This window comes from Alternaria arborescens (genome assembly GCF_004154835.1).
Source record: "Alternaria arborescens strain FERA 675 chromosome Unknown contig_12, whole genome shotgun sequence".
Taxonomy (NCBI): domain Eukaryota; kingdom Fungi; phylum Ascomycota; class Dothideomycetes; order Pleosporales; family Pleosporaceae; genus Alternaria; species Alternaria arborescens.
Window position 1 is genome coordinate 558,656 of NW_021167867.1, and position 25,696 is coordinate 584,351.

Genomic DNA, 25,696 nt, shown 5'->3' on the forward strand with positions numbered 1-25,696 from the left:
GAGATATGCCTCCCACGCAGGCACAATTTCATTATGTTTGACAAGGCTCAAAATGGTGAAGTGTCGAGTGAAAGTTGGTAGAAACAATGCAATCAGATATCCCAGTCTCGCATACCGATGCAGGCATTCTGGGGGCTATATCCTGGAAGAGAGAGCTGTGGAAGACGGTCTGGTGGGAGGGTATCTTCGGCGGACTATGAGAGGCTAACTACATCTGGCTACGCTGATTCAGCCCGGATCTTCGCCACTCGCGGTGTACAGATGGCGCCCTCCATACCATCAACATTCGCGATTCCATTTCAGAGTACTGCCCGAATAGTTATGTATATTCTCGGATTATGTATACTCCCGGTTCATGAACTTTGATCGACTGTATTTCCTACTGTGGAAGTATATCCGCATCTGACTCGATCGTCAACCAGGCAGCCACGTTCTGCAGGCACCCTTTTGTCGTACATCCAGCACAAAAGTCTAGCGCATCTAGGATCTCTGGAGGAGGCTCTGACAACGCTAATAGACTGAACACATTTCTTATGACACAAACTGGAAAATGCGACACGTGTCGTCAGCGGAAAGTCAAGGTAAAGCACCCGCCGTTGACAGAGAGCAACATAAAGCACCGCGAAGCATAGCAAACCATCTGGAATGGAATGAAGATTGTGCTAATAGTCGCATAGTGTGATGAGGAGCGACCCAAATGTAGCTCATGCAAGAAGAAAGACCGACCATGCACCTATTCCTACGGAAAAGCTTCGGCGTTTGTGGTGCAGGACCCAAACCAGCTGACCAAACATGGAAAATCAAGAACCACACCCATCACATATTCGCTGGCTCCTTCTGATGAAGAGTTCACATCGCCTTCAACAACGCCTCCAAATCTATGTGTTACAACAGAAAGGCGCGCCGAGGATGGACAAGGTTACTTCCAGACCCTGGCGCCACGCTCGAAGTATAGAAGCCATCTGTCGAAAAAGAAAACAAACAAACAGCAACGTGCGCTTGAGGCTTACCTCTGGAAACTAAGCGAAGAGAACACACTCGTAGCTCACCAGCCATCCTCTCCTGAGACGACGTTGATCGCACGATATGTTGGCATGTTGGGACCGGACCCTATAGGAAGGCAACCTTTTGAGATACTGGGAACCTGGATACAGTCGATACCTTCGCGCATCGGCTCGAGCAAGATGTTAGACCTTGCTGTTGAGTTTCTAGTCGACAGCTATGGGACGTTTCGAGATGATACACACTCGAGGCGCAAGGTCGCTAAAGCGTCGAAAGCCAAAGCACTGAAGGAACTGCAGCTCGTTGTAATGAGCACTAACACTAATACAACGTACGATGTCTTGTTAGCAACAAAACTGCACTACGCTGCGGAAGTAAGCTTGCATATTGAGAGCTTTAGAATTTCACTGACAACCCCCTAGGCTCTTTTGGGGCTGGATACTATGTACCACGCCATACATGCGTTTGGCCTCGCCGAACTGCTGAGGTCAGGATCTGTGTCGGATGTTGATGACGAGCATTTCTGGGATCTGATCGATAACACTTATATTGATGACGTGAGTGTCGCTCTGATCTTTGACATTCGGTGCTAATGTTAGCAGGTAAACGAGGCGATATTGGCAGGCCGAACGTCAGTATACCATAACGAATTCTATCTATCAGCGACATACCCTCCACCGATCGATTCAGACGTGATAATACTGTCACCATCGCAAAGAGCATCGATGGCCATCATGCACGTCTTCATTCAGTGCCCCTACGCAGTGTCCTTAGTTCGGCACGCTATCTCGAACCCTGACGATGCCAATGCCCTTGCGACCGCCATGTCGCACATGGAGCGTCTGATACAAATCGATATCTCGCAACACGTATCTGAACTGATGCAAACATCAGTCTCTGCAGTACCCATACCGCCATCACCAGATGTCGCTGACCTAATGCCGGATACGCTAGAATTCAGTTCCGTGCGAAGTATGATCCTTTGCACAAGATACTGGATGTTGCAGACAGTGCTTTGCGGTCTTGCGGACACGCTGTATCGACACTTCCCCATCGAGGCAGAGTCATCGCTGCTTCCATCACCTCAACAACTACGAATCATCGACGTAGACAGCGCAATACACATTGCAAAGTCCTTGAGATGGGCCGCTTCTGTTTCTCAAGATTTACCGCTTGTAACACTACGCTTGCACACGCCGCTTCAGATGACGATTGGTCCATGGCACCGTACAATAAGAGGAATTTCTACTCAGCGATCACGATCCAGTTCGCCAGACATCCACCCCGAGATTGCGAAGGAGTTATCACGTGCAGAACGTATGAAGGCCTGGGTCATAGGTCAATGTAACTTGATACACATCCAGTGGGACGTCTCTGTCGTCGATGAACAACCCCTTCTGGAAGCCCTCGATACTATGGCTGGAGAAAAGATCCCGGATTGGCTTCCTGTACGCGTGCGTTTCGAAGCCGAAGACGGTGAAATGGTCATGAAGTTGGATTACGAAAACAAAACAGGAAGCTACACAGAGAAGATCGATGTCAACACCGAGCCTCCGCCTAAAACGCGAATGCCCCATCCAGGAGCTACAGGTCAAGAATGGCAAAGAAAATATCTAGGCGTACAAGAGTTGCCGCTTAGGGTCAGTGAGAATGAAGGCACGAGACATAACGTAACCTTTGACAACAAGCATAAAAATGCTTGCTTAGCTCCGAGCTGGAATACTAGACCTGTGGACTTCATTCACAGCATCGGAAGGAACTTATGCTCGACTTCTGGGTGGTGGCCTGAGACACCGAAAACCTCGACAGTGTTGCTGGACAGCACGCACAAAGCCTCGGCTTTTTCGCGCATGCCACGCCAACCACATGTGGATGTCGAGAGTACATCCAGAGAGATAGACGGTCATCCTTGCTTGGCTTCAAGTTGGTGGCCGCAGACTCCTAATCAGTCATACAATAGCTAGGAGGTGTTGAGGTGCGAATCATTTGATTCGATCGTTCATATCATAACTTCGTGACTGCTACATCACTTTTCCTCTATAGAATATAATTCTCTGTACCTTCGGCTACCATTCTCTCATCACAATCGTGTCGCCTACTCCCATTCTCTCGTATCTGCTCACCGGCGTCTTAACTTCTTGGGTTGACGCGCTCGGTGATTCGCGTTCGCAACAGCGACATAAAGTCTTGACTACGTTCCTTTGCTTTAAATTGGTTCATTTTGCAAAAGGACATACAGTACAAGGTGTATTACTATACAAGCATGGGATACTGCAATTCTACGATCTTTGCTTGAGCTGCTTTCTTATTTCCGTGTGCGCCTCGCAGCCCGTGGTATCTTTGCTTCCACCGCGGCAGGCAGGACAGGTCCGTCCGTGCTGTATAAGGAAGAAGTGGAGTTTAATCTTAAGGTTGGCTGGGATTACCGCATCCAAGTGTAGTTGTGTGTTCTCACGAGTGGCGTCCTTCGGTCTCCAGCCCCACAAGCCAGCTATGCGATAGACATGCGTATCCACGGTGAACCGTTTTCTCTTCAAACACCAGCCCATGACGACAAAAGCAGACTTTGAGCCAATGTACTTGTAGCTCATCAGCTCTTTCATGGCATCTTCGTCACTTGCTTCCAGGAGATGGTCTAAATTCCAGCGCCCGTATCGTCGCTTGACTTCATCCAAGATGGACATGATGATCTTGGTCTTCCTGATGTGGAGTCCGCCGCAGCGAATAGTCTCTTGTAATTTGTCTGGTCCACCAGCATGTATCTTTTCGTATGCAAATACCGAGCCGTACATTTCCTTCATGCTATCCATGGCGCGTTTTGCGTTGTTCCAACTCGTCGCTTGGCTGAGGACTGCGACAATCATGGCATCTAGAACGAACGGTATTGTTTCAGGTGTGTGCTCGTCTATCTCAGCCTCTACAGCGTCGTTATGCAGTTTGTGCAGCACATCGTATGCTACCTGGCATTCGCGGTGTGCAGGATGGCCGAAATCAGGGTACGGCGTCGTCGTTGCGTGGGCTGACCATGACTTCCACTTCTTCTCCGCCACGGCTTCATCGTCTGCCTTGGTACCATCACTCTTGCTAGTTCTGGTGTGTTCGTCTTCGTTCCTCTTTTGCCCCCAATCCTGCGCTGTACCGACTCTTTTTGCAGAACGACTTGCAGCTTGACTTTTAACGCGCTTGCTAAGGGTCTCCTCACTGGTCGAGGAATTGGAGTACCTCCTTTTTGCTGCACTGTTTGCTGCCTGCTGAGCCGTACGTGTAGCCGCCCGCGCCGATCGTCGCAACACCATTTTATAGAGTAAGGGCTGAAGACAGTCGCGAATCTTTCAGGTCACGGCGTGGATGGGCCCACATGAGAAGGACCGCGGCAGACACATCATTATATGTAAACACTAATCAACACGCTGATGTTGTCATCCATAGCAAAGTCTGGGCCATATGCCTTTGGTAGAGGGACTCACTAACGGAGCTCATGTAAGAGTCGGATTTCGCGGGCGCTGGCATCTAGATCCGCGAGCTGTGAACGTGCCGCAGCGACGTTTCGGTAATGAACCCAACCACATTTCGGCAAAGAACCCAACATTTAGCCTATGCCCCACAGGTCGATCCCATCAACCCTAACGCCGTCGTTCCAAAACGTCGATCCCATTGCTCGATGGTCCGTGTGCTATATGAGGCTACAAGAATGATTCTAGTTTTCTAATCATTGTGTCGAGGCAGAGACAAGATGCACCGGCCGGACCCGCAGCTCGGCTACTGTATCCTTCAAAAGAAATAGGACAAGGAATGATCAGCATCCGGTCTACGGACATACCGGATACCCCCTTGAGTAATCAAAGAGATTACTCTTATATAAAACACTTCAAAAGCGCTGGCGGCATGGGATGCTATCACTACTATAAGAAGTATACCACTCATTTGATATCCAGTCGGGTGCACCTCGATAACCATGACTCGAGCTCCTCTACTCCTGTCTATACTCACAGCAACGAGCTGTGCTCTCTATGATTTTTCTCCAGATAATTCACCAACAATATACGATGTAATGTTCCTCCTATCCTCTAGAAGTACCATGAACATGAACACTTACATCACCTGCCAGAATAATCTGCCAACGCAACTCTCATTACCTGACACCCAGCTTGCTGCCGAAGGCTTCAACTCCTACTGGTTTTCTCACTTTCTTACCACGGGCAACGATACCGAATATGTACTTCTAGCTCAGGCCGTCGTACTTCCTACCAACGAGATCACCATCAGAACCTCTTTGCTCGACGTTGGGAACCCGGAGATTTACTGGCAGAGTTCAAGCACAGTTCCTCTTCAAGGGAACACCACATTAATGAATGGCCGACTGAGCATTAAGGGAAAAGGATTTGAGCTGTCGAGCAATTCAGACGATAATCTTGCAAGCATGGTTTCAGGTGGTTCAACCGACCACTACAAGTACAACTTGACAGTCAAAGCGAGCTCAAGGGTGATTTTGAACGCCGGAACAGGATTCTTCAACTGGGGGAAAAGTAACACCACGCAATGGTCACTCCCAAGTGGCCAAACTTCGGGCACGTTGTCTATCGGCGACTCGCTGTACCAGGTTAACGGGGAACGCTCAATGACGTGGTACGATCGACAATACGGTGGTAGTGGCCCCGACGGTGGATTCACCTGGTTTGGGATCCAGTTTCCTGGCTCGAATGTTAAAGCTAGCATCTGGCACTCCGACAACGAGGATCCCGAGCAGCGTCTCCGCTTTGCGACTGTTCGTACAAACTACGGCTTATCAATCGTACGATTCAATGCGACTGCCGATCCGAACGAGGTATGGACATCGCCAACGACCAACATTACATACCAAACCAAGTGGTTCCTCGACTTTGACAACGGCGATTTCCTGGAAGTCACTAGTGTGAGGAAAGACCAGGAAATTCCAGCGGAGGGGCTGTTCGCGGTCTCGGCCTTCGCGTCTGTGAAAGGACGGTTCTTTGGACAGAAGAATGGGTTTGCGCTTGTTGATGTTGTGCCTGCTGCATAAGGATGTAATCGCCGCCGCATAGATGAGACTATGTCGCCACGTCATTACTGACTTCCTGGGGGTGGATGTGATCAAGAACCATGGGTGTAACGAAGAAGTATTCTTGCCTACATTATCACGAGGCAGCTCAATGTTCTTGCGCTAGGCATGTTATAGCCTGAAGTGAATTATAAAATGTGGTATCTATCCCGCGAAGTCTTTGTATTTGCGAATAAAATCATGCAAGATTTGCCCCGAGTCACAAGGGACAAGCTGTAGATACCGACAGCTCTGGTCTCCTGATTGTATGACCCTCAACATCGTCCTTGTGAGCCACCAGTATTCTGCAGCGTGCTTCTCCCACCCGATGTGTGGCAACAATCTACCTTCGCTGTCGTGGCACGTAGAGTCCCACAGACGCTTCCATCGATCGGTCGCGCGAAGCATAGGCTCTATAGCCATAGAAACTAGAAGATTCATTCTGGCAGACATGACGGCAGACATTAACGCTGTGGATGGTCAGTCGTAACTTCATAGTCGAGGTAAAGCAATGACAAACCGCAAATGAGCATTAACATTACTGTTGCTGAGACATGATTCCCCTTATTTTCGTTCTCCTTAGGAGGTGCGAGGAGAAGGCGTGACATGAGTTCGGGTAGTGTATAAGCCTGTTGGTTTGGTCGTCCAAGTGAGGCCACCCGCTCAAAGTCCGCGGCTGATTCGGCTCTGAATAGATCCTCATCACATGGCATACTACCAGTCATCTCAGCTGTAGCAATCTGTGGTGGGGTGTTGAAGAAGATTGATATAGTGGTCTCGAATATGCAAGTCCACGTCCCCACTCTGCAGCTATTGTTAGCGGCCACGAACACGGAAGATGTGTCAGCTTCTAGTACCTTAATCGCATCTCATCGGCAATGAAACCCTGCCAATCATATGTACCTTGGGCCGTGATAAAGGGTCTTCGTCGATGTGCGAACAAGCCTGATGCTCGCACAGCGGCATTTACTGACGGCATCCTCTGGAGTCGAATTCGCCGTCGTGTAGCGAGGTCGTTGACGTTGTTCAAAAAGACCAGGAACAAAAGGCTCGCCTGTATTAGTTCAAACTCTTCGTTATTAACGAATGCTGATTGAGGCGTCTGCAATTTTTGCCGCGAAATCAGCTTGTCAAAAACGTAAGCCTCCGCCATATATGAGAACCGTCGTACTGCGATGGAAGAATCCGAGTCGTTGGAAGACATGGAGCCGAACAGAATAAGTGTGAGCAAGAGAGGAAGTGATGCCGTCTGCAAGTCGAACGTTGGCTTGTGCAAGATGGGAAATGAGAAGTGAAAATAGCGAAAGTAAGCCCAAACAAAGTGTCTTACGTTTCCTACCGTGAAGACTGACTCTGCGAACTGGAGGTCAAAAGCCATTTGAATGGCATCATTGCGTTCCAGCATGGAGCTATACTGAGCGGAGAGTTCGTGTATCAGTTCTCTGATACGAACTTCCAGCGCGTAGGCATCCTCGAGCTCAGGCGTTAGACTATCGCTTATCATTGGAGATGGGTACTCAGCGTCCCTTCCCATGAGGAACGGAAAGCCGAAGAAGACCGAAGGAACATCGGCGAAATCGAAGAACATTGGGTCATTGGCCATTTGCTGGTCTGTTGGATCTAGCTGAGCGCGCGCTTCACCGTCTACATCATCGAGCTCGGCAGCTTCAGCGGCGATTACTGCGGATGGACGGTAGCCTGATGGGTTCGTGAAGTTGAGAAGAAATTCAATAGAGATGCCTCCACGCTGCTCATTGGAAGTAGGTCCTGCATCACCGGCCTGGCTGTGGCTAGAGCGCGTATCGACGTCGGAGCGTGGAGTGGCAGGTGAAGAGGCATGGTTTACTCGTTCATAGGTACATACCGCGCCACCAGAGCAGCAGCGCGCACACGGCACCTTGGTATCGCATGACAACTTCCGCTTTGAACACCTGTCGCAGGAGTGGCGCTTTCTACCACGCTTTAGGGTAGGCAGAATGATTTCATGGTTCCGGGCAGAACAGTTCTGCATGTGACGCCGAGCGAGGTCTCTGTACATGCGTCAGCTCGTATCGATAGCGGAATCAAAGCAAGACGAACACACCTCCTTGAAAATTGTGCCTGGCACGAGGGACATGTCAAGTCCTGTCTGCCATAATCTGACGCGTGTGAGCCGCGAAGGATTGCTTGTGTGGGAAATGCTCACGTGTGGCTTCATGGCGACGCAGATGGCTATTGGTCGAGTACGTCTTGTTGCATATGGTGCAGCGGTGCTTGCCGGAAACGGTCGATGTGCGTGGGGACGGCATGTGCTGCGAGTCCGCTCTCGCCAGTGAACCCAAGGGGAACGTGGGTTTTATTCCGCTGCAGCGGTCGCAAGTGAATTTATTAGCTGCCGATCGATCGTGTGCGGGCCGATAGGTTGCATGTCGAAATGCCCGGTACCCTGCAGGTGCGACAAGAAAGATGAATCATCAAAGCCTCGCCGGCTTTCACGGCTTCCGAGCGAACCACGGAAAGATGAAGTCTTACACGAAGCGCATAGGCAGCAATCGCTACTTCCTGGGCAGAGATACTATTTCCTCCACGCCTCCGCTGTATGCAGCGAACTTGAGTCTGCAAGTGGGTTCATTGCTGGCCTTAGAAAGCTGTCTAAATACAAACGCGAGGCCTTGAGCAGCATCGCGTCATGCCGAAGCAGCGTAAGCGTCTTCAGTTCAGATTTCTGTCTGAGCTTTATTTCGCGCTGGCCAACAAAGTTGTGATTTGATAGGCGAGATGATTTCCATACCTTTTGGGTTTTCGCGTCGCGCCATTCCTAATAAAGACGCTTGTTAGTGAGTACATGTTGGGAGATTCTGCGGAAAGGAGCATGTCGTATGTCATTTATCGCTGACGTCCAGTTGCAGATGAACGATGGACACTTCACAATACACCCATCGTGACCTTGACGAACTAAAGAAGTTCTCTCCCACATCGCCGCTTCGCGTCATCGCCTTAATCGACTTCGACGCTTTCTATGCGCAATGCGAGATTGTTAGATTGGGTCTACCGTCCTCAACACCGTTGGCCGTACAACAGTGGAATGCTATAATCGCGCTCAACTATCCTGCACGTGAGTCTGGACTCAAAAGGGGTGCATCGATAGACGAAGCCCGGAGACTCTGTCCGGACATTGTCTTACAACACGTCGCAACGTGGAGAGAAGGCGAGACAACATGGGCATACCGGCCAGATGTTACAAAACATATGGCGACTGACAAGTCAGCCCTGGATTCATATCGCCTTCGATCGCGCAAGTGTTTTGAATTCATTCGCAGCCTGTTGCCAGAGGAGCCTGTTCAGAAAGTCGAGAAAGCTAGTATAGATGAGGTGTTCCTGGATTTGTCGGCTCAGGTTCATCAGATTATGCTTCGGCAGTTTCCGGAGCTTGCAGAGCAACCTGACGACTTGGAACAATATCTCCCCTTACCCAGTTTCTCTTCACTTTTGGATTGGGAGGACGATCACGTTGTGGATATTGAAAAGGCTGATCCGAGGCCTGATTGGGACGACATTGCCCTCAATATCGGAGCCAGCATCATTCGTCGTATTCGAGCTGAAGTCTTGACCCATTCAGGGTATACTTGCTCCGCAGGCATTGCACACAACAAGGTTGTGGCTAAACTTGGTGCTGGTTTCAAGAAACCTAATCGGCAAACTGTGATCCCGACGCAAGCAACATGCAATTTTCTAGCAAATCAAATCGTCAAGCTCACCAAGATACGTGGGCTGGGAGGAAAGCTCGGCCAACAAGTCGTAGATGCGTTTGGCTCTGACCGCGTGGATGATATTCTTCGCATACCAATCGAAAACTTGGAAGCAAAATTAGGCAAGGAGTCCGGCTACTGGCTGTACAACGTTGTTCGCGGCAGAGAAACCAGTATTGTGACGTCACGACTTGTAGTCCAGTCAATGCTGTCAGCAAAAACCTTCGTTCCAAGCGTGGGAAGCTTCGAGCAAGCTATGAAGTGGCTTCGCATATTCGCTGCGGACCTGATGGGCCGCTTGAATGAGCTTCAGAGCGAGTATCCTCGTCAACCAACTGTCGTTACCCTGCACCATCACATTAATGGCCGCTTTGGCCCTACGCGATCGAAACAAGCCACAATACCGTCGGGTAGTAAGGTTGATGAGATGGCCATTTTTACTTGGTCGAAATCCTTACTTCGTCAGATTTGCGATGAAGGTATAGCGTGGCCTTGCGCGTGTCTGTCTGTAAGCATATCCGGATTTCAGCCACTTGTCACACGGAATCATCGCATCACTTCGTTCTTCACTACAGACTCCACCAATACGAAGCGCCTGCGCGATGTTTATGAGGATGATGAAAAAGAACGGCAAGAGCCAAAAAAGATTCGTACGGAAGGCGGCCACGAAACGTCATTGGAAGAAACGAAGTCAGCCTCTGCATCTTCTAAAAAAGATGGGGTGAGATCACTGCATACCGATTTGCATGACTTACAAGCCGAGAACGTCTTTTCGTACGATTGTCCAAAGTGCAGTCAGAGCATACAGGCTACCCAAGTGCTTGAACATCGTAAGCGGCCCTATACGAACTGCACATGAGACATAAACTAACTTCGTACTCTCGCATCTAGTCGACTGGCATACTGCACTCGAGATACAAGAATCAGGAGAGTGAAGGCCTCACTCTTTGATCCGAGGGAACGGCTCCCAGGATATGCAAAGGCTTATCTGGTATGCGCGCAGTATCGAACTATTTCTAACAGCGTCAGTGCTTCATCTACTCTCAGTCATACAGCAAGATCAGTAGAAACCCTTCCGCGCCCCACCTTTACCCCGCCCTTCTCCCCAGATACAGCAGATACTCAGACTCTCGCACCACCCTTGCCCCATGTACCCTTCTAGCTCTTTCTCTACTGCAAGCACGTCCTCGGCGTCTTTCTCCACACTCACCGGCGCTTCGCCCCTACGCTTCAAGTCCGAGTTCCAGGCTTTGATCTGTTTTTGTGTCGCTCTCTTGAACACGCGTATCGACGTGTTGGCGTTCAAATACGCGGTAAACTCTTCAAGAACAATAGGATCATACATGAGGATCTTCTCGTGCCAGCTAGGATATTTGGGATCTATGGTTGGAGGCAGCGAGCGGATATGCGCTGATATCTGGGAGAAAACGCTGGGCTTAATGTGGACCCATTCTAGTAGGTTGTTTGATATGCGATGTATAGGCGTCAAAGCTGGGTCAGCAGCTAACAATTTAGCCCTGACATTGGTGGCTTTTTGGGCCTTGTTAGGCGATGTGGTGGGTGAAAGGGTAATCAAAGATAGAGGTTCAGAATCGACATGTTTCCGTATTCGAGGTGGTGTAGGTGATAGTACTTGAAGAGCTTCATCTTCAGAATCAAGGATTTCTTCAATATCGACAAAGCGGCCTGACCCCCTTGGTGGAGTTGTAGGTACCTTGTGACCAGTCTTTGCCTTTGCCCTGATCTTTGGAGGTAAGGACTTCAACACTGGTGAAGAGGATGTAGAGATTGATTTAGAGATCGCAGGGTGTGACTTCAGTAGCCTACCACGCTTCTTCGGCGAGCCGTCCATGGTTGGAGGTGCTGAAGCCGGAGGTCTAAACTTCAGGACGGGTGATTTCCGCATCTGCGCAGAGGGTGGAAAATCGAAGTCATCGATGTCGACAAAGCTGTTCGGTGACACAGCGTTTTGGTTCGAAGGTGGTGGCTCTTGCGTGAAGTTGTCGATGTCTTCGAAGCCTGTATCTTTCCTCTGGGTATTATTTTGACGATATTCTTGAGATGGCAAGGCATGGGAAGTGGCGTCAAGTGGCGTTGGCGAGTTGGAAGATACAGGGATTGTCAGAGGAGGGTCTGACAGTATGTCGTCGATGTCTATGAACGTGGATTGATCATCAAACTCTCCACCAGGCATGTCGTTGGTGCTGTCCATAAGCAAGGGAATATCTTGTGTCCTATCTGGCTCTGGTATATAAATGTCTTTCAGGTGTTCAAGCATGCCGCCTTCGCCGTCTCGTGCACTCGCAGCCCAGAGCCCCCGTTTGCCTTCAGCGCTGCCGAGCCGTGGCCAGCGCGACGGCGCACCACATGCAACAAGATCAAGATTATCGGCATCTCGCTCCGACTCCTTCATTGCGAACTGGATCTGTCGTACCATGGTGGGCGACTCTTCGAGCGCAAGTTGACTTGATGTTCCGAACAGGACATCTTGCTGCTGTAGACGCGACGTTGCAGAAGAAGGGCTGAGTAACTTTTCTGCAACAGGCTTTGGCTTAGCGGCAGCTCTCGCAGATGCTTTCCTTGATCTTGGCTTAGGGTCGGCCTTTTCTTTCTCTGTACCTGATTTGGAGCTATTGCGCCTCCTTGCTGGCTTCTTTGGTACCGCTTTGCCATCGGGTGTAGATGTATCATTCAACGGCACTTTTGTTGTAGTTGTTGAAGCCCGAGAATCAAAGAAGTTACTGCTTGAATCGTTCGGATTCGGCTCTGCATCCTTTAATGCATACTGTTCCGTGACAAGATCTGTGATAGTGCGTGGTTTCTTCTTTGGGGCTTTGCCCTTCTCAGGTGATGAGTCTCTAGGGTTGGCTTGGTTGCTAGGTATTTCAACGAGCTGCCGATAATGGTCAGAAGGAGTGTTCCATGCTACGTGTCCATACAAGCAGACTTACCTCAGTTCTCCGGCGCTTAGTCGCCGCTACTACCTCCGTGTCTGCGCTGGTCGACTTTACGGTGACTTGAGCAGATGGTGACTGTGCATAAGCAAAGTTGGAGAGTAGGTTTGTGAAGGTACCATCATCGTTCTGCGCCAGTGTCCTGTTCTCCTTTCCGGCTGAGTCTGTGAACGGCGATGGAACTGTCGTGTCAGGTGGCGGCGTCCAATCTCGTCTCCTGACGACAGCCTCCTCCAAGTCCAGCCCTTCTGCAATGGGATCTGGCTGACGCTGCCTCGGCGCAGCCTTCTTCTTCAGCCGTGGGCTTTCACGCACCTCCCAGATGGATGGATACTCTGCGTGTGTGTCTTGAACCTGTATCGAGGGGCGTGTTCCCGAGCTTTCGCCTTTGTCTGCTTCCTCGGGGAAATGTGCAGACACGAGCGACGCATCTTTGCCTGCCCCAGCTTTCGCTTTTGTGACTCTCGGTTTCTTAGGCTTTGGCGCGGACTCTGCTCCTTCTTCTCCAGGCTTCTGCTTCTTTGCACGCGGCTTCCGAGGCTTACCCGACTTGGTCAGCTTAGGCGCATTCGCGGCTTCAACCGCAGCCTCGGCCGGAGGTTCCAACGTATTCTCGTCGAAGAAAGGGGACTTGGTAGGTCGTTCCGGCGGGCATCGGAGCTCATCGTCCGAGTCGAGGATTTCTTTGTCTGACTTGGGTTTTGGTTTGCGCGCTCGAGGCTTCGGTTTGGGCTTCTCGGACCCTTCCGTAGCAGTGGTAGTAGCAGTCTTCTTTGTAGACCGCCTCGTGGGCTTTTCCACAACCGATTCAGACTCTATGGTAGCCTGCGGCATCCGTCGTGACTGTGCTCCTTGTATCGCATCGAAGTCGTCGTCAAGACGGCTTGTGAAGTGCTCAGAGCGTACGAGACTGCCAACGGTGGCAAACCCTCTAACAGCACCCTCGGGGATGGGAGCTGCCCTTGCGCTATTCCTCGACGCGTCGATTGTTGGTCTCAGCGGGCTTTCCGGAGGAGAGAATGATAGAGGCGAGGATACAAGCATGGCAACGCGACGAGAGGGGGCTTCATATTGCGGGGAAGCGGCCGGCGGACTGGAGCTCAATATCACCACATCGTAGGTATTGCCTGCCATAGTGAGGCGAGGAAAGAGCCTCCAGGCAGCCAATGTGGGCAATTGCAGAGGGGCAATCCATAGACTCAGCTCGAGTAGTTGTAGCTTGGGAAGGTGTAGTACCGAGTGGCGCGAGGCGGTGATCTGAACAATGCACGGTCGTACGACCAAATGAAGTTCATTGCTGCAACACCAAAGTCTCCATCACCAAGTCCTGACCTATTGCCCCTCCATTAATGAAGCACCAACACCAACGTCCTGCAATCGGGCTGCAATATTTGTTGGAGGTTCATACAAGCTCTCTGATCTTCGCTATCGATTCAATGAGCTGCTCTCCAGGCGCATACAGCTTCAACCTTGCCTCAGTGGACGTCTTCCCCGACTCATGGTAGCCAGCCACCCTCGACCCCTCATCACCCGAAGCTGTAGAGAGCGACTGCCGGGCTTCGAAATGGCTTCCAGACCCTGCTCAGCCGACTCCTGTACCTTTCGCCGCTCCTGGTGGGGTGATTGAGGTCTTGGACATGCGGATTTATCTCTGCAAGACCCCAGCCACCAAGCCTTGTGCGTTTGCATCTTCTCGCGAGGCTTGGAGATGTGCGAGAAGGTTCCCACCGACTTCAGCAAGTACTTTCCATGGCAAATAACGAGGTTGTTGAGCTTCGCCGCCGCTCCCTCGGCTTGCCTCTGCCGCTGCCCTACTCTACTCATGGGTCTATCACCCAACCAGAGACGATGTACCATCTCTCCGGTGCACACCAAGCTGACAGATTTCAGGCTCTTGTTGAGTATCTCCAGCAGCAGCGACGTATTTTTGCTACCTGCCTTTGGGGCTGCCGCTGGTCCTTTGCCCTAACCCTCGTCGAAAAGAGTGAACGACGGAGACATTATTGCATCACCTCACAGGGAGAAGAACACAGGACCGATTTCCTCAAGCCAACAGTCATGGTAGTATTCTTGCGTCTCTCGATCAACATGCTGGCGACATGGTGGGAACCAATAATCGGTAGTAGCAGAGCCGAACCACAGCAGTACCATCTTGGGCTGTATCGCGAGACGTCAGCCGTAATCAACCTTCGCACGCACATCATCTCACCAAATACAAGCACAATAGTCGCCGTTGCTAGGCAGTACCGAACAAATAAAGGGTCTGGCGATGCAGGCATGCTGAATGGGTAACCTGGACTATGTCAAGCGACCCTTGAAGTATATACGCCCACAAAAAAGTGGTCAGGGATTTTGTTTTACCGATTTGCAATCAGCTTTTAGACTCTCAAAACGTCTTTATCAAGCTGTGTTTGGGTCATGCCACGGTCAGGCTGTCCACACTTCGACAACTATGTTGTTGATTCATGCGTGGTCCACTTCATCCGTCAGCACGATGCTGCAAAAGAGAGTAAGATGCAGGCGGCGCTGCATGCAGGACTCACCGAATGAGTCTTCGACATGTAAGACGCCGACTGAACGCCTGGCCTGTACAATGGAAGAGAGATGCGATTGAGCGTTGGAAATGCCGAGCCCGATGGAACACCATAATGTGCTCTCGATCGATGAGGCAGCCTGTCTCTAGAGTATCTAGCTACGCCACTAGCTGAAGCCTCTACCGCCTCAGCCGTTGTACGTGGCTGCTGACTGAGGGTTGTCAGACTCATCAGGAGAGCTGTGTTTATCTTCTGATGGCTCCGGAAAGACTCGTGGGAAAGAGCAGAGTGCGTCGAAACTCTTATACCGTACCGAAGGATCGGGCCTCGTAGAGCTTGGCGACTGATCGTAGAACAACTTCGAAGCACCCCAAGCTGAACAACTGGATTGTGCAATCCGGAATTGAGAAGATATTCGTCGAAGTCGAATGTGTCGTTCGATGGGTACGTAGAGCGGGGTCTTACCGACATCGACTGTGTCCGCTCGAAAGTGCAGTCAACATGGTAGGGCAGGGAATGATTGCCTGTACTGGTATATCAGCTATTGGTCTTCCCGATAAGTGGGGGAGGACAAGACTTGTTGTCATGGCCAGAAATGTCGCCACGACTATTGCAGAGTCATGGTGTCAAGTGTGTTGGTGCTAGACTTAGGCAAGTAACTTCGGCGCCACGATGGCCTGTACAAGTAGTGTCGTCAGCAATGGTCAGACACCACCGGCTTTATTGTACAGGACAGTGGCGACGAGCGAGCGCTTTGAGTTGAGCAGCTACCTCCAACCCGAGCCTTACGAAGGCGGCGAAATAGCCAAAGATCAACCAGGGGCGGAGCCAGTATATACCTTGTGCGTTGTGGTCATTAGTGTTATGTCTCGAGCCCTTCGAAAGTCACGTCCTCATCGCTGGAGAAAGGATAAAGTTCAATTCTCCTTGAAGCTATCAGTCTGCTCCGCGGCAAGCTCGAAACTATCACCACCATACAATCAGGAGTTGCGTAGTAATGTGACAGGCCCAAGGACATGAGAAGTATGTTACACAGCGAAGATTGCAGAGGCTGAGAGTGTCGTGGAGTTGGTGGGGGGAGGTGGAAGACAGTCAATAAGTCTCACCTTCATGGAACTCACCAGCTTTATGACGCATGGGCCACCACAACTGAGAATGTGTCTTGCAGAAGAAGCTGAACGAAGAAATGAAGAAAGCACAGTCAATGGCAGCTGTCAATAGGGCATACTGTCACTGCGAGATGACAAGATGGGCTCAGGCGGACGCAGTACGCTATCCAGCGATGAGTTTGCAGCAGCAAGCATTGTGAACGCTTTCTAGATGGCAATAGCAGGGCCTCTCAGAGCCCGAACTCCGAGTGCCTCTCAAGCACATGCAGAAACGACGGTCTAGCTCGAAGAGATGACTGCTGCAATCTGGTTTAACTTCACGAGCACGACGGAAGTGACATGACAGCAGGCTACCTAGGTAGCAGCTGCATGCGCGCTTTGGTTGTTCAAGACCGGGTGAACTCAAAGCACTCCAGTGCACCCTGACCCCCAAGACAAACTTGTCTTGAACGATGGGCGAAAGAGAGTCAACTTTCGTACCCGTTAGAAAAGGGTACGGGAGCTCTCTTAGCGAATCTCTACGCCATGAAAAGAATGCATGTCCAAAGAGAGGTTCCGCCACCGCTATCTCCCGATCGATTCGTCTTGATGCTGCATCCTCGACAATCCCGCATCGTGGATACAGACGACATAACAGAATACCGACAGCGGAATATCATGGGCGAAGCATACTGGATGTCTTGGTACGACCTACGGCACATGATTCTTGGTATCTGCCGTATCTCGCTAGATCGACTTGTCTGCACGAGTGGTCATCTTACCATGCTTTAGGAGTACCACACAGCTCCATGTGATATGACTTTGGAATATGCACGAGTAACTAAAACTGAAGTGTGTCCGGCATCATTCTGATGCTACGGTTCGCACGCATTTCAAAGCTCGCGATACGGCATATCGCTAGCTGTAATGCCGTCCGACAAGGTGATACTCTACGATTGGCTCACCTACATATGTCATGCTTCAGCCCCGTACCAGCCCATCATCCCGTCTTGCTCTCTATGGCATTTCCAATACATGCTGCATCTCATCCCCTCGTTTCCACTTCCCTTAACTCCTCCGCATACAGCTATGCCTTCCACACTTCCTATTTTCGTAATGCCTTGCTCTTATTCCTTTCATCAAACTTATTCCCTTGTGCCGCTGTGTTCCCCATCTTCGCCCTTTTCTGCCAAGCACTCGATCTTCCCTTTATTTTCCTATTCGCCAGACCGGTCGCCAATGGCGCCGTGTATCCTACGCCTGCTTTCTTCTCGCAGCACATTTCCATATCATATACCCATTCCTACCCTTCTGAACAAAGACTTCCATCTGCCTCCCCCCTCTCCAAACATTCTGAACGCAAGGTAGTAGCTTTCCCTCATCTGTTGTCCTTCATTCTGCATGCTGCTGCCCCTCATAGTCATGTCCTGGTCTCTTCTTTCCCTGTCCATCCCGAAAAGTGTTCAGGCACACGCCCTACCTCCCTTCACAAGTTTCAGCATCAGAAGTCTTTGTTGCCTCATTGCCACACCTTCCTACTCCACTTATAGCCCTGAGATTGCTCGTGTGCGATCAGGCGGGGTTGTTCGGAATTGATGTGTCCGCGCCGTGTAGGTTTTGGCTCTGCGAAGATGAGGTGGCGGGTCGAGAGGCGACGGTGTGCAGATTGGATGGTGGAGGACGTTGGAAGGCGAAATGCGCGCGACGATCGTGGTGAATACGTGGAGAGAGCGACGAAATGGCTGCTATTCGGCGTTAGCTGATGCTGTCTTTGGATTACAGGCCACGCCAGTGTTACTTTCTCGCAGCTACCCATATGACATGTTTATATGTGATTTACTCTTGGCTATTTCGTGCGGGTTTAATCGCTCATAGTATCTATTTCGATAGTTCGACTCGGAGCCGCGCCTTGTTGTACGGTTCGCATGTCCGGCCAGCGCGAAACGTCGGTCGCAGGCTTTCAACCAGGGGGACAGCTGCCGCTATGATGATTTTCTCTAGTGATACGTCAAAGTGGTCAGCTGCTCTGCTGTTCACTGTTATTGAGAGTATGGTATGAGATCATCTCGTTCTATTGACATACTAACTTGTGCCGAGTGGCTTTCGGCCATCAAGGCGAGCCAACGTAGCGCTTGACACTGCGCTACCGAGCCACCATGTTATCGCACACATGAATTTGGTAGTCTCAACAGCAAAGTTGAAGTTTGTCTGGCCGACTGATTGCGATTGGGTAGGCGTATCATCCCGTCCTCCCCAACTCAATTTGCGCAACGATGCATATCTTCATCCCACCTGCTCTGGCCTCGGTGACAGGGCGCACAAATGAACGCCTATTAAGAAGGTACGCCACGGTATCGTGTTCTGTCGTTTTGTCGTTTTGTAGAGTTGCGTCGGGTGCTGCCTTCTGCCCTTTCCAGGGCAGCTTGCACTACGAGTATCTCTTCGCCGCGCTTCGGATTTTGGTGTTATCGCACCGGAGCTCATGAATCGTCATGTCTCTATAGTTAGATCTGATCTACGCAGAGGCAGAGAAAGGGTATAGCGGGCCAAGACGGAAGTCAAACGTTTTGTCGGCTATCTGTCGGTGGGAAAGGCGCACCACGAGAAGCCGAAGCGACAGTACTGTCGAGGCGAGGGTCGTATCTAGATTTGGGTACTCTTTGAACCTTCCCTTGATTGTCGTCGTGCTAAAGAAAAAGGAATGAACTGGACCGGACCGTTGAGCGTGTCGTTCTGTGTAGAGCCCGGGCGCTGAGCGACGACACCAATAAGCCGTTAGCAGCAGGGCTTGATAGTCACTGGAAGACGTACATGATATTGGATACTGGTTTGAAACACTACTGCTTGCGTGAGTTGAAGTAATATGCAGGTTGTATGGATAAGTGGTGTTGGCTCGTTAGCGTGGAAAACAAGATATCAATTCGTTCTACTCTTTTACCAAAGAGTCAGTAGGCAAATGTCAACACGGCAACACTGAACGGCACCGGTTCCTCAGACTATACTTCGAGGTTTTGTTACGACGCGAATCATGGAATCAAATGAATTGGACAATTTCTGAAGGCCTCGCATGTTTCAGTGCAGAAAATGAAGTCGGGGCACGTTGTTGTGGAAAAGGCATTCGCTCACTTCTTGCCAGACGGTGATTTACTAGTGTTATAATGTACACAGCAGGAGGAGAAGGCAGGTAGATGGAGTACCGAGCCAGGACCTACCTGCTGTCTAATTGATCTAGCTCATAGACGTGGGAGCTCTGGACATTGAGACCCCAGAGCTCTATGAAGTCTTGATGGCCATGCAAGCGCAAGCGCTGGTTCTCGCAATCCGCATAGATTCTCTTCTTGCTTCACCAAATTGACTTGCAACCATTTTTTGGATCATGGACTTTGTCTCTTGTCGCTAAGGCCGTGATGGCATAGCCTGTGGCGTGGTAGTGTGACGTGGTCGGAAGTAATCTAGGATACGTTATTATTGATCATAGTGTTTGCAAGTAAGAAAAAAGCAGAATTGTAAGGGAGGGAAATCAACGCCCTTAACATTCTCAGACTTTCCAAGGGCTTTGCTAAAACATTCGTCACAAACCCAAAAAGCTTTCGGTAGAGGAAGGGAAGAGGGAGACTCAGCTTAATAGAGTACCTAGGTAGCGGATCGTGGCAAGTGTTGCTGAAGTTCAAGGAGATAGAGAACGCTGAAGAGCTTACAAGTGACTGAGGACAAAACAAGAGGGGAGGGAACAATATTGGAAGCTAACCTAATCGTGGGTCACGGCCTCAGGTCGCGGTGTTTGTCGCTCAAAACAGTGCGGCCGCGAGGACAAATTGCTGTGTAACACATCTCATCACAACAGTAAGAAACCTTTCGATTCGAATGCTATCATAGAGACTAGGTGATCTAACCTTCTAGTAATCACATACAGATACAAATACACAATGTCAGCTCCTCTTCCCCGCCCTCGCATCGCCAGCACGCTCATCGCTGAGCGCGACGGCCTTGAGCAAGACATCCGAAACAACAATGCAGCAATCGAACAATGGGCCGTCTTGCCAAGGTGGAACGGGCAGGAGCTTCGAGCGGCGCGAATTCTGGGGCGACGCCTCGAACGCGAGGTCATTCTACTCACCATCGAAATCGACATTGCCTTGACGCGAGAGGTGGCCAACATGGAGTGGCTAATGTCACTAAGCCAAGTAAGCTCTCGAATGCCTGTCGATTTCCCAACACATCAATTGACTCATTCGAAGGAGGAATTGCGCACTCGCTTGCAGCTTGCCTGGCGAGCGGTCTTGTCCCGGAAGGCTCGTATACGGTAGAAAGAATGAGGAAGGGGACGATGACGAAGAACAACCGACTTGATTGTTAGACTACTTAACCATAATGAATATCCCCTTCAAGATGTTATCATGTAATGCAATGCACAGAGTTGTGACCTGCAGGTGGCTACGTAGATTTTACAGCGCTCAGTCCTAGCCAATTTGAGTGAACATTCTCTCCCTGCCACGCCCACATCCATTGTGCGACTAAGCAGACATCTCTTGTCGCTTTTGTATTGTTGTTTGATCTTGTATGGTTGAAGGGAAAAGTCGGCGTGCTGGGCGGTTGAAGCTTTGGTGGGCGATGCGGCTGTCTGCAGAGACGTCAGTAGACGTGATATTTGTGCGTACGCATACGTCTTTCTAGTAGTTGGCACTCCATATGATGGATTCTTCTGATTTGCTGTGATTTGTTGTTGTCGTAGGGTGCTGGCCGGTGGAACAGCAGCTTGGAGTTTGGCCGTAGCAGTGGCGAGATCAGCGTACCTGGGTAGACGAGCGGGAAAGGTGTATGAATGCGCTCATGAATATTGTTGGCATTGATGGAGCACACGTTCAAGGAGTTTTAAGAAAGGCCGCGCGCCATAGCGAACATGTACGTGCTGACAACAACATCTGATGTTGTTATTGCAAAATGTACATAGGTGGGACGCGTCACTGCTAGCTATCAACATCTCAAAGTCCGATGACAGCCAATACATCCCAGCACATCTACAACAACGCTACGAAATTTCCATCAGACTAGCATAAAACCAAGTCCGTCCATTGGACGTGAGGAACGTAGCTCATGCGATCCGCAAATGCTACCTATCGTGAAGCAACTATGGCTAGCACAAAGTATCAACCAAAGACGGTAAAGAACACACAAACAAAAGCTAGATAATAAGGAAAAAATCTCTTCTCCCTCAAGTAACTCGCAAGCGAGAAGACTTAATGAAAAAGGTCGCGTCAGCCAGAGGTAGTGTAATCCTGGCAACACGGTGCCAACGAGGGTAAACAAGTTCAGTGACTCGTCGGCTGGTTCAAATTTTTTTTTTGGAGAAGGTCGAGGCAGGCCGCACACGTCGGCACTCCCTTGTGGATAAAGAGAGGAGAAGGGATGGGTGAGAAGGGGTTTATATACTCCTCGTCTGCTGGGCACGCTAACGTGCACATGACCTGGAGATTATATTTTCCGGGCTGAGCATTGTCGGGTATGTTTAATCTTCGGCAATTGCTGGAGGCACCGGTGGTGGGAGGGTGTTGTGGCTTATGGCTGCACTCAGATCAACGTCCGTGCCTTGTTGGCTGTGTAGAGTCACTCTCTTCCTGCCCTCCATTGCAAGACCGCTACGTCCTTTTACTCCATCTCTCGCTCCCAAGAGCATCTGTCTTTGAGAACACATAAGACGCAGTTTTGGCATTGCGTGGTGACAGGCTAGTGAGGACTTTTCCGAAGCTTACGGCGATTTGTGGTTCGGTCTGGGACTACCTTTGGGTTCAGCCCTAGATTTAAGACTCAGTTTCTGCGCTCCATGTCGCTTCTCTTCATCGTGTTTTCTGGCTTGTCAGTTGCTTGAGGAAGATCGAAAGGGGCTGCAATGTTACTCTACATCGTGTCCCATGGCTCGGAGCTATCTGGGTACTTTGTCGATAGCAAACGACACGAAGCGCGGCTTTTTGGTCGAGATTTAACCTTTTGTTTTAGCCGAGCCAGCGACTGATCTTCCTCGTTCGGTGCTCCATGGTAACCTCAAAGCCATTGGCGCATACCACACAGGCGCAGAACAAGAGTGAGACAAAAGCTATCCGAACCTGTCTTATTGTGGTGTATCCACACCATCCTCTCATCGCCACCACGTTTCTGAGATCCAGGATTCTGGCCGTTCATATACAAGTCAACAGTGACTGTCGAGCTTGACACGGCGGAATGCGTTCAGGAGAAGGAGGTCGTGACGAACGGACGAAAGAGGAATTCTGCGAGAGAAAGCAGGCTTAGCTACCAGCAGTCCTCTCCCAGTATAGTTGCATGCCTCACACAACATGGAAGTCTTCAGGCTACGATTGAAGGAAGGTTATGTCAGTTCCGGGACTAAGAATTGGCTGATCTACACATAGTCCAAACTGTTTATATGACTCCTCGCTTACTCCTCCAACCAGTCTGCAGCGCTACTAATAGCTTTGCTCACAATACCAACCCATCTTCTGACACTTTCCTCGTTGCCCTCTTCTATGGCTTCAACGATACCAGGGAACGTGGCACCTGAATAGCCGGTCCATTTCCCAGGAGCAAAGACGACGTGCTTGAACCAGCTTCGTCCATCCAGGCCATCAGGGAACAAGAACTTCCTCTCCAGGTATTTGTACTTGGTGTTGATCGCACGGATGGCAAGGTACAGCTGCACCTTCTTCCAGGGCTGCCACCAGGGTATATCGCCAATGTTAGAGTATTGGATTGTGAGGTCAGAGGCGGTAGCATCATGGAGGGTAGACGTGAACTGGAAGTGGGACACGGCTTCATCGAGAGTTTGCCAGAATTCGCCAAGGTCTTTACTAGGTGCGGAATCATGTGCCTTCTGTTTGACAGCGTCAACGTACTTCTGCAAACCGATGGCGTAGTCTGTGGTGTTGAGCTGGAGAACAGGTGTCTCGATGAGCTTTGCTGCTACAAGTGCCCAAACCTTTGCTATCGTAGCGTGGTACTCAAAGGTCGGATCTCCAAACCTTTTCATCCAGTCGAACGAATCGTAGTTGCTGTGGTAGTGGTAGACAGCAGATTTGGGATCGCCACCAAAGCCCATGTCGATACTTGGAATGCCAGCGAAATCTTGGAAGGCGGTGAAGTCACTGCCGGAACCCATGGTTTCGATGCGCTTGTCCCATACATCGTACACAGATTGACCGGCGATTGTCTGGTTCGGGGATTTGACCACGTGCGCTGGCATATGTTAGCTGAGTCGGATTAACAGGGTATAAAAGCAAACTTACCAGCCTCCTCAACCACCCTACTCAGCAAGGGCGCCGCTGACAGCTTGAAATCCGGACCGACTGATCCAACATCGACGTTCAAATATGCGACTGTCGAACCAGAGAGCCAGGGCAGGTACTCCTCTACCCACTCAGTGCTTCCAACCAAGCCGTACTCCTCGCCGTCCCAGCTCGCAAAGACAATTGTCCTCATAGGCTTCCAGCCAGCCTGCATGGCAACACCGAAGCTTCTAATGACCTCATTGAGTGCTGCGCTGCCGCTGTTAGGATCCCCAGCACCGCCAGCAATCCAAGCGTCGCGGTGGTTGCCAAGAACAATTACTTCGTCGGGAATGGTGCCATTGATGATTCCGATAACGTTCCACAGGGGCGTCGTGACGTACTCCTGCTCGTTGACCAAGTTCAGGACTAAATGGTCGGGCGAAGGTCCAACATTGTATTCCACGCCCATGTAGTCCAGCCCGCCACCGTGCCAATGCTCGTCGAAGGTCGAGGCTTTCGGGCCGTGGCCATTGAGCGCTTTGAGAAGGGGAAACGCGTCGAGGTAGGAGATGGGAAGTGAGGGGATGTGCGGCATGGCGTGGTCAACGGGCTGGCGGGGGCAGCCGGGCTTTGATGGATAGCCTGGAGTGGTAGGATCACCTGGTGCGAAGCCTAGGCATTGTCAGCATGGTATAAGAGAAGGTCAGGTAGCAACTCACTCAGAAACTGGACGCTTCCTCGCTGGACACTGCTGGGTTCTCTGGCCGGCCCGTTGGGGTATGTCGCAAAGCCGTTCTTCTTGGTCACCTCTCCATCATCACCAGGATCGGTGTACATGGCGACGCCGACCATGCCCAGTTCTTGCGCGCGCTTGACCTTTAGACCGCGGAAGACGCCACCGTACTTGGCCAGGGCGATCTTGCCTTCTAGACTAATGTTTGCCGCCTGCAGCTGCTCAAAGTCTTTGTATGTTCCATAGTTGACGAAGACGTATGGCGCCGTCACATTGCCCGAGGCGCTGTATCCGTGGAAGGTGGGCACACGATCAGCGAGTTGACTTGATTCATCTCCATCTAAGACGTCTTCCTCCAGTCGTGCTTCGTATTTGACCTTCCACTCTTGGCCTGTAGCTGTGGCGCTGTCTGCCATGTCGTCTGTGTGTCCGGTGCTCTCCATGAGGGCTAATCGGTGGCCCTTGGGGTAATTGATGTAGACATCGTAGTCAACGATGGTGCTTTCGACTCCCCATTCCTGCCATCTTTCCCTGGTCCACAGCGCCTGGCTGAGGTTCTTGCCTGCAAGGTGCGGCCCGCTCGTGTAGTATCTGCTCCACTCCTCTGCTTTTTCGGCATTGGGTGTTTCCAGCAGCGACTTCTGCAGGTCTTGGAATTCCAGGGCCGATTTTCGTGCCCATCCTGAGGGTATCTGTGAGGTTGATAGCGAAGATGTCGAAAGTCGCGATGCAGGGGCTAATTCGTCTTGGCTGGGCGGCGCAAAGCTAAAGATGAAGATTGCAGCGAGTCCTCCTACGACTATGGTTGCGCTGAGCAAAGTAGTGCATATGAAGCGTAGGCGATGGTGTGGGTAGCGGTCGCGATGGGGTCTGACGTCGACGCGTTGAATCAGCGGCGTGCTTTCGTCGGCCATGGTGACTGGCTTCTCATTGCTCGCCGGGAGCTGCATGTACAAACAAGATGACTTTCGTACGCCTAACCCGAGGCTTTTCGGACGGTAGTTGAGATAAGAGACAGCTGCGCAGAGCTATGCCGTGGCACCAGTGACAGCTCGGCTTCGATGGCGTCACATACTTATCTGATCCTATCTTAGCGCGCATGTCATGTCAGGGGTCCAGGGAACCGCCGAACGGGTCGCTAACCACGACCCCGTCTTGTCACTCGTGCAGAGCATCACACATTATGCAAAACACCTTCATCACGACTCACCTCACAATGTTCGCCAAGTTTCTCTTTATCCGTAGCCTGGCTCTTCCGTCGACCAACAAGAACATCGTAAAGCCAATCTATTGGACAAGTATGACAGCGTCGTGGTGACAATGGCAGATACACTGGGTGATAGCG

The 25,696-nt window shown here is 50.8% G+C and overlaps 7 protein-coding genes across 7 annotated transcripts; 3 read left to right on the top strand and 4 right to left on the bottom strand.

The window, feature by feature from the left end:
- Positions 1 to 533: 533 nt before the first annotated feature.
- AA0111_g5983 (hypothetical protein) lies at positions 534 to 2,966 on the top strand (the record flags this gene model as incomplete). The annotated part of the gene is made up of 4 exons (XM_028652155.1): positions 534 to 581; positions 678 to 1,376; positions 1,425 to 1,559; positions 1,605 to 2,966. The coding sequence occupies 4 exons, from the start codon at positions 534 to 536 to the stop codon at positions 2,964 to 2,966; spliced, it is 2,244 nt and encodes a 747-aa protein (XP_028506578.1).
- Positions 2,967 to 3,281: 315 nt separating this feature from the next.
- Positions 3,282 to 4,298, bottom strand: AA0111_g5984 (hypothetical protein; the record flags this gene model as incomplete). The annotated part of the gene is made up of 1 exon (XM_028652156.1): positions 3,282 to 4,298. The coding sequence occupies one exon, from the start codon at positions 4,296 to 4,298 to the stop codon at positions 3,282 to 3,284; it is 1,017 nt and encodes a 338-aa protein (XP_028506573.1).
- Positions 4,299 to 5,080: 782 nt separating this feature from the next.
- On the top strand, positions 5,081 to 6,040 carry AA0111_g5985 (hypothetical protein; the record flags this gene model as incomplete). The annotated part of the gene is made up of 1 exon (XM_028652157.1): positions 5,081 to 6,040. One exon carries the CDS (start codon positions 5,081 to 5,083, stop codon positions 6,038 to 6,040), a length of 960 nt encoding a protein of 319 aa, XP_028506574.1.
- A 482-nt stretch (positions 6,041 to 6,522) lies between these two features.
- On the bottom strand, positions 6,523 to 8,069 carry AA0111_g5986 (hypothetical protein; the record flags this gene model as incomplete). The annotated part of the gene is made up of 2 exons (XM_028652158.1): positions 6,523 to 6,862; positions 6,916 to 8,069. The coding sequence occupies 2 exons, from the start codon at positions 8,067 to 8,069 to the stop codon at positions 6,523 to 6,525; spliced, it is 1,494 nt and encodes a 497-aa protein (XP_028506575.1).
- An 884-nt stretch (positions 8,070 to 8,953) lies between these two features.
- On the top strand, positions 8,954 to 10,721 carry AA0111_g5987 (hypothetical protein; the record flags this gene model as incomplete). Its single annotated transcript, XM_028652159.1, has 2 exons — positions 8,954 to 10,616; positions 10,678 to 10,721. The coding sequence occupies 2 exons, from the start codon at positions 8,954 to 8,956 to the stop codon at positions 10,719 to 10,721; spliced, it is 1,707 nt and encodes a 568-aa protein (XP_028506576.1).
- Positions 10,722 to 10,846: 125 nt separating this feature from the next.
- On the bottom strand, positions 10,847 to 13,784 carry AA0111_g5988 (Structure-specific endonuclease subunit; the record flags this gene model as incomplete). The annotated part of the gene is made up of 2 exons (XM_028652160.1): positions 10,847 to 12,679; positions 12,738 to 13,784. 2 exons carry the CDS (start codon positions 13,782 to 13,784, stop codon positions 10,847 to 10,849), a joined length of 2,880 nt encoding a protein of 959 aa, XP_028506626.1.
- A 9,008-nt stretch (positions 13,785 to 22,792) lies between these two features.
- Positions 22,793 to 25,265, bottom strand: AA0111_g5989 (putative glutamate carboxypeptidase; the record flags this gene model as incomplete). The annotated part of the gene is made up of 3 exons (XM_028652161.1): positions 22,793 to 23,586; positions 23,637 to 24,290; positions 24,338 to 25,265. 3 exons carry the CDS (start codon positions 25,263 to 25,265, stop codon positions 22,793 to 22,795), a joined length of 2,376 nt encoding a protein of 791 aa, XP_028506627.1.
- Positions 25,266 to 25,696: the final 431 nt, after the last annotated feature.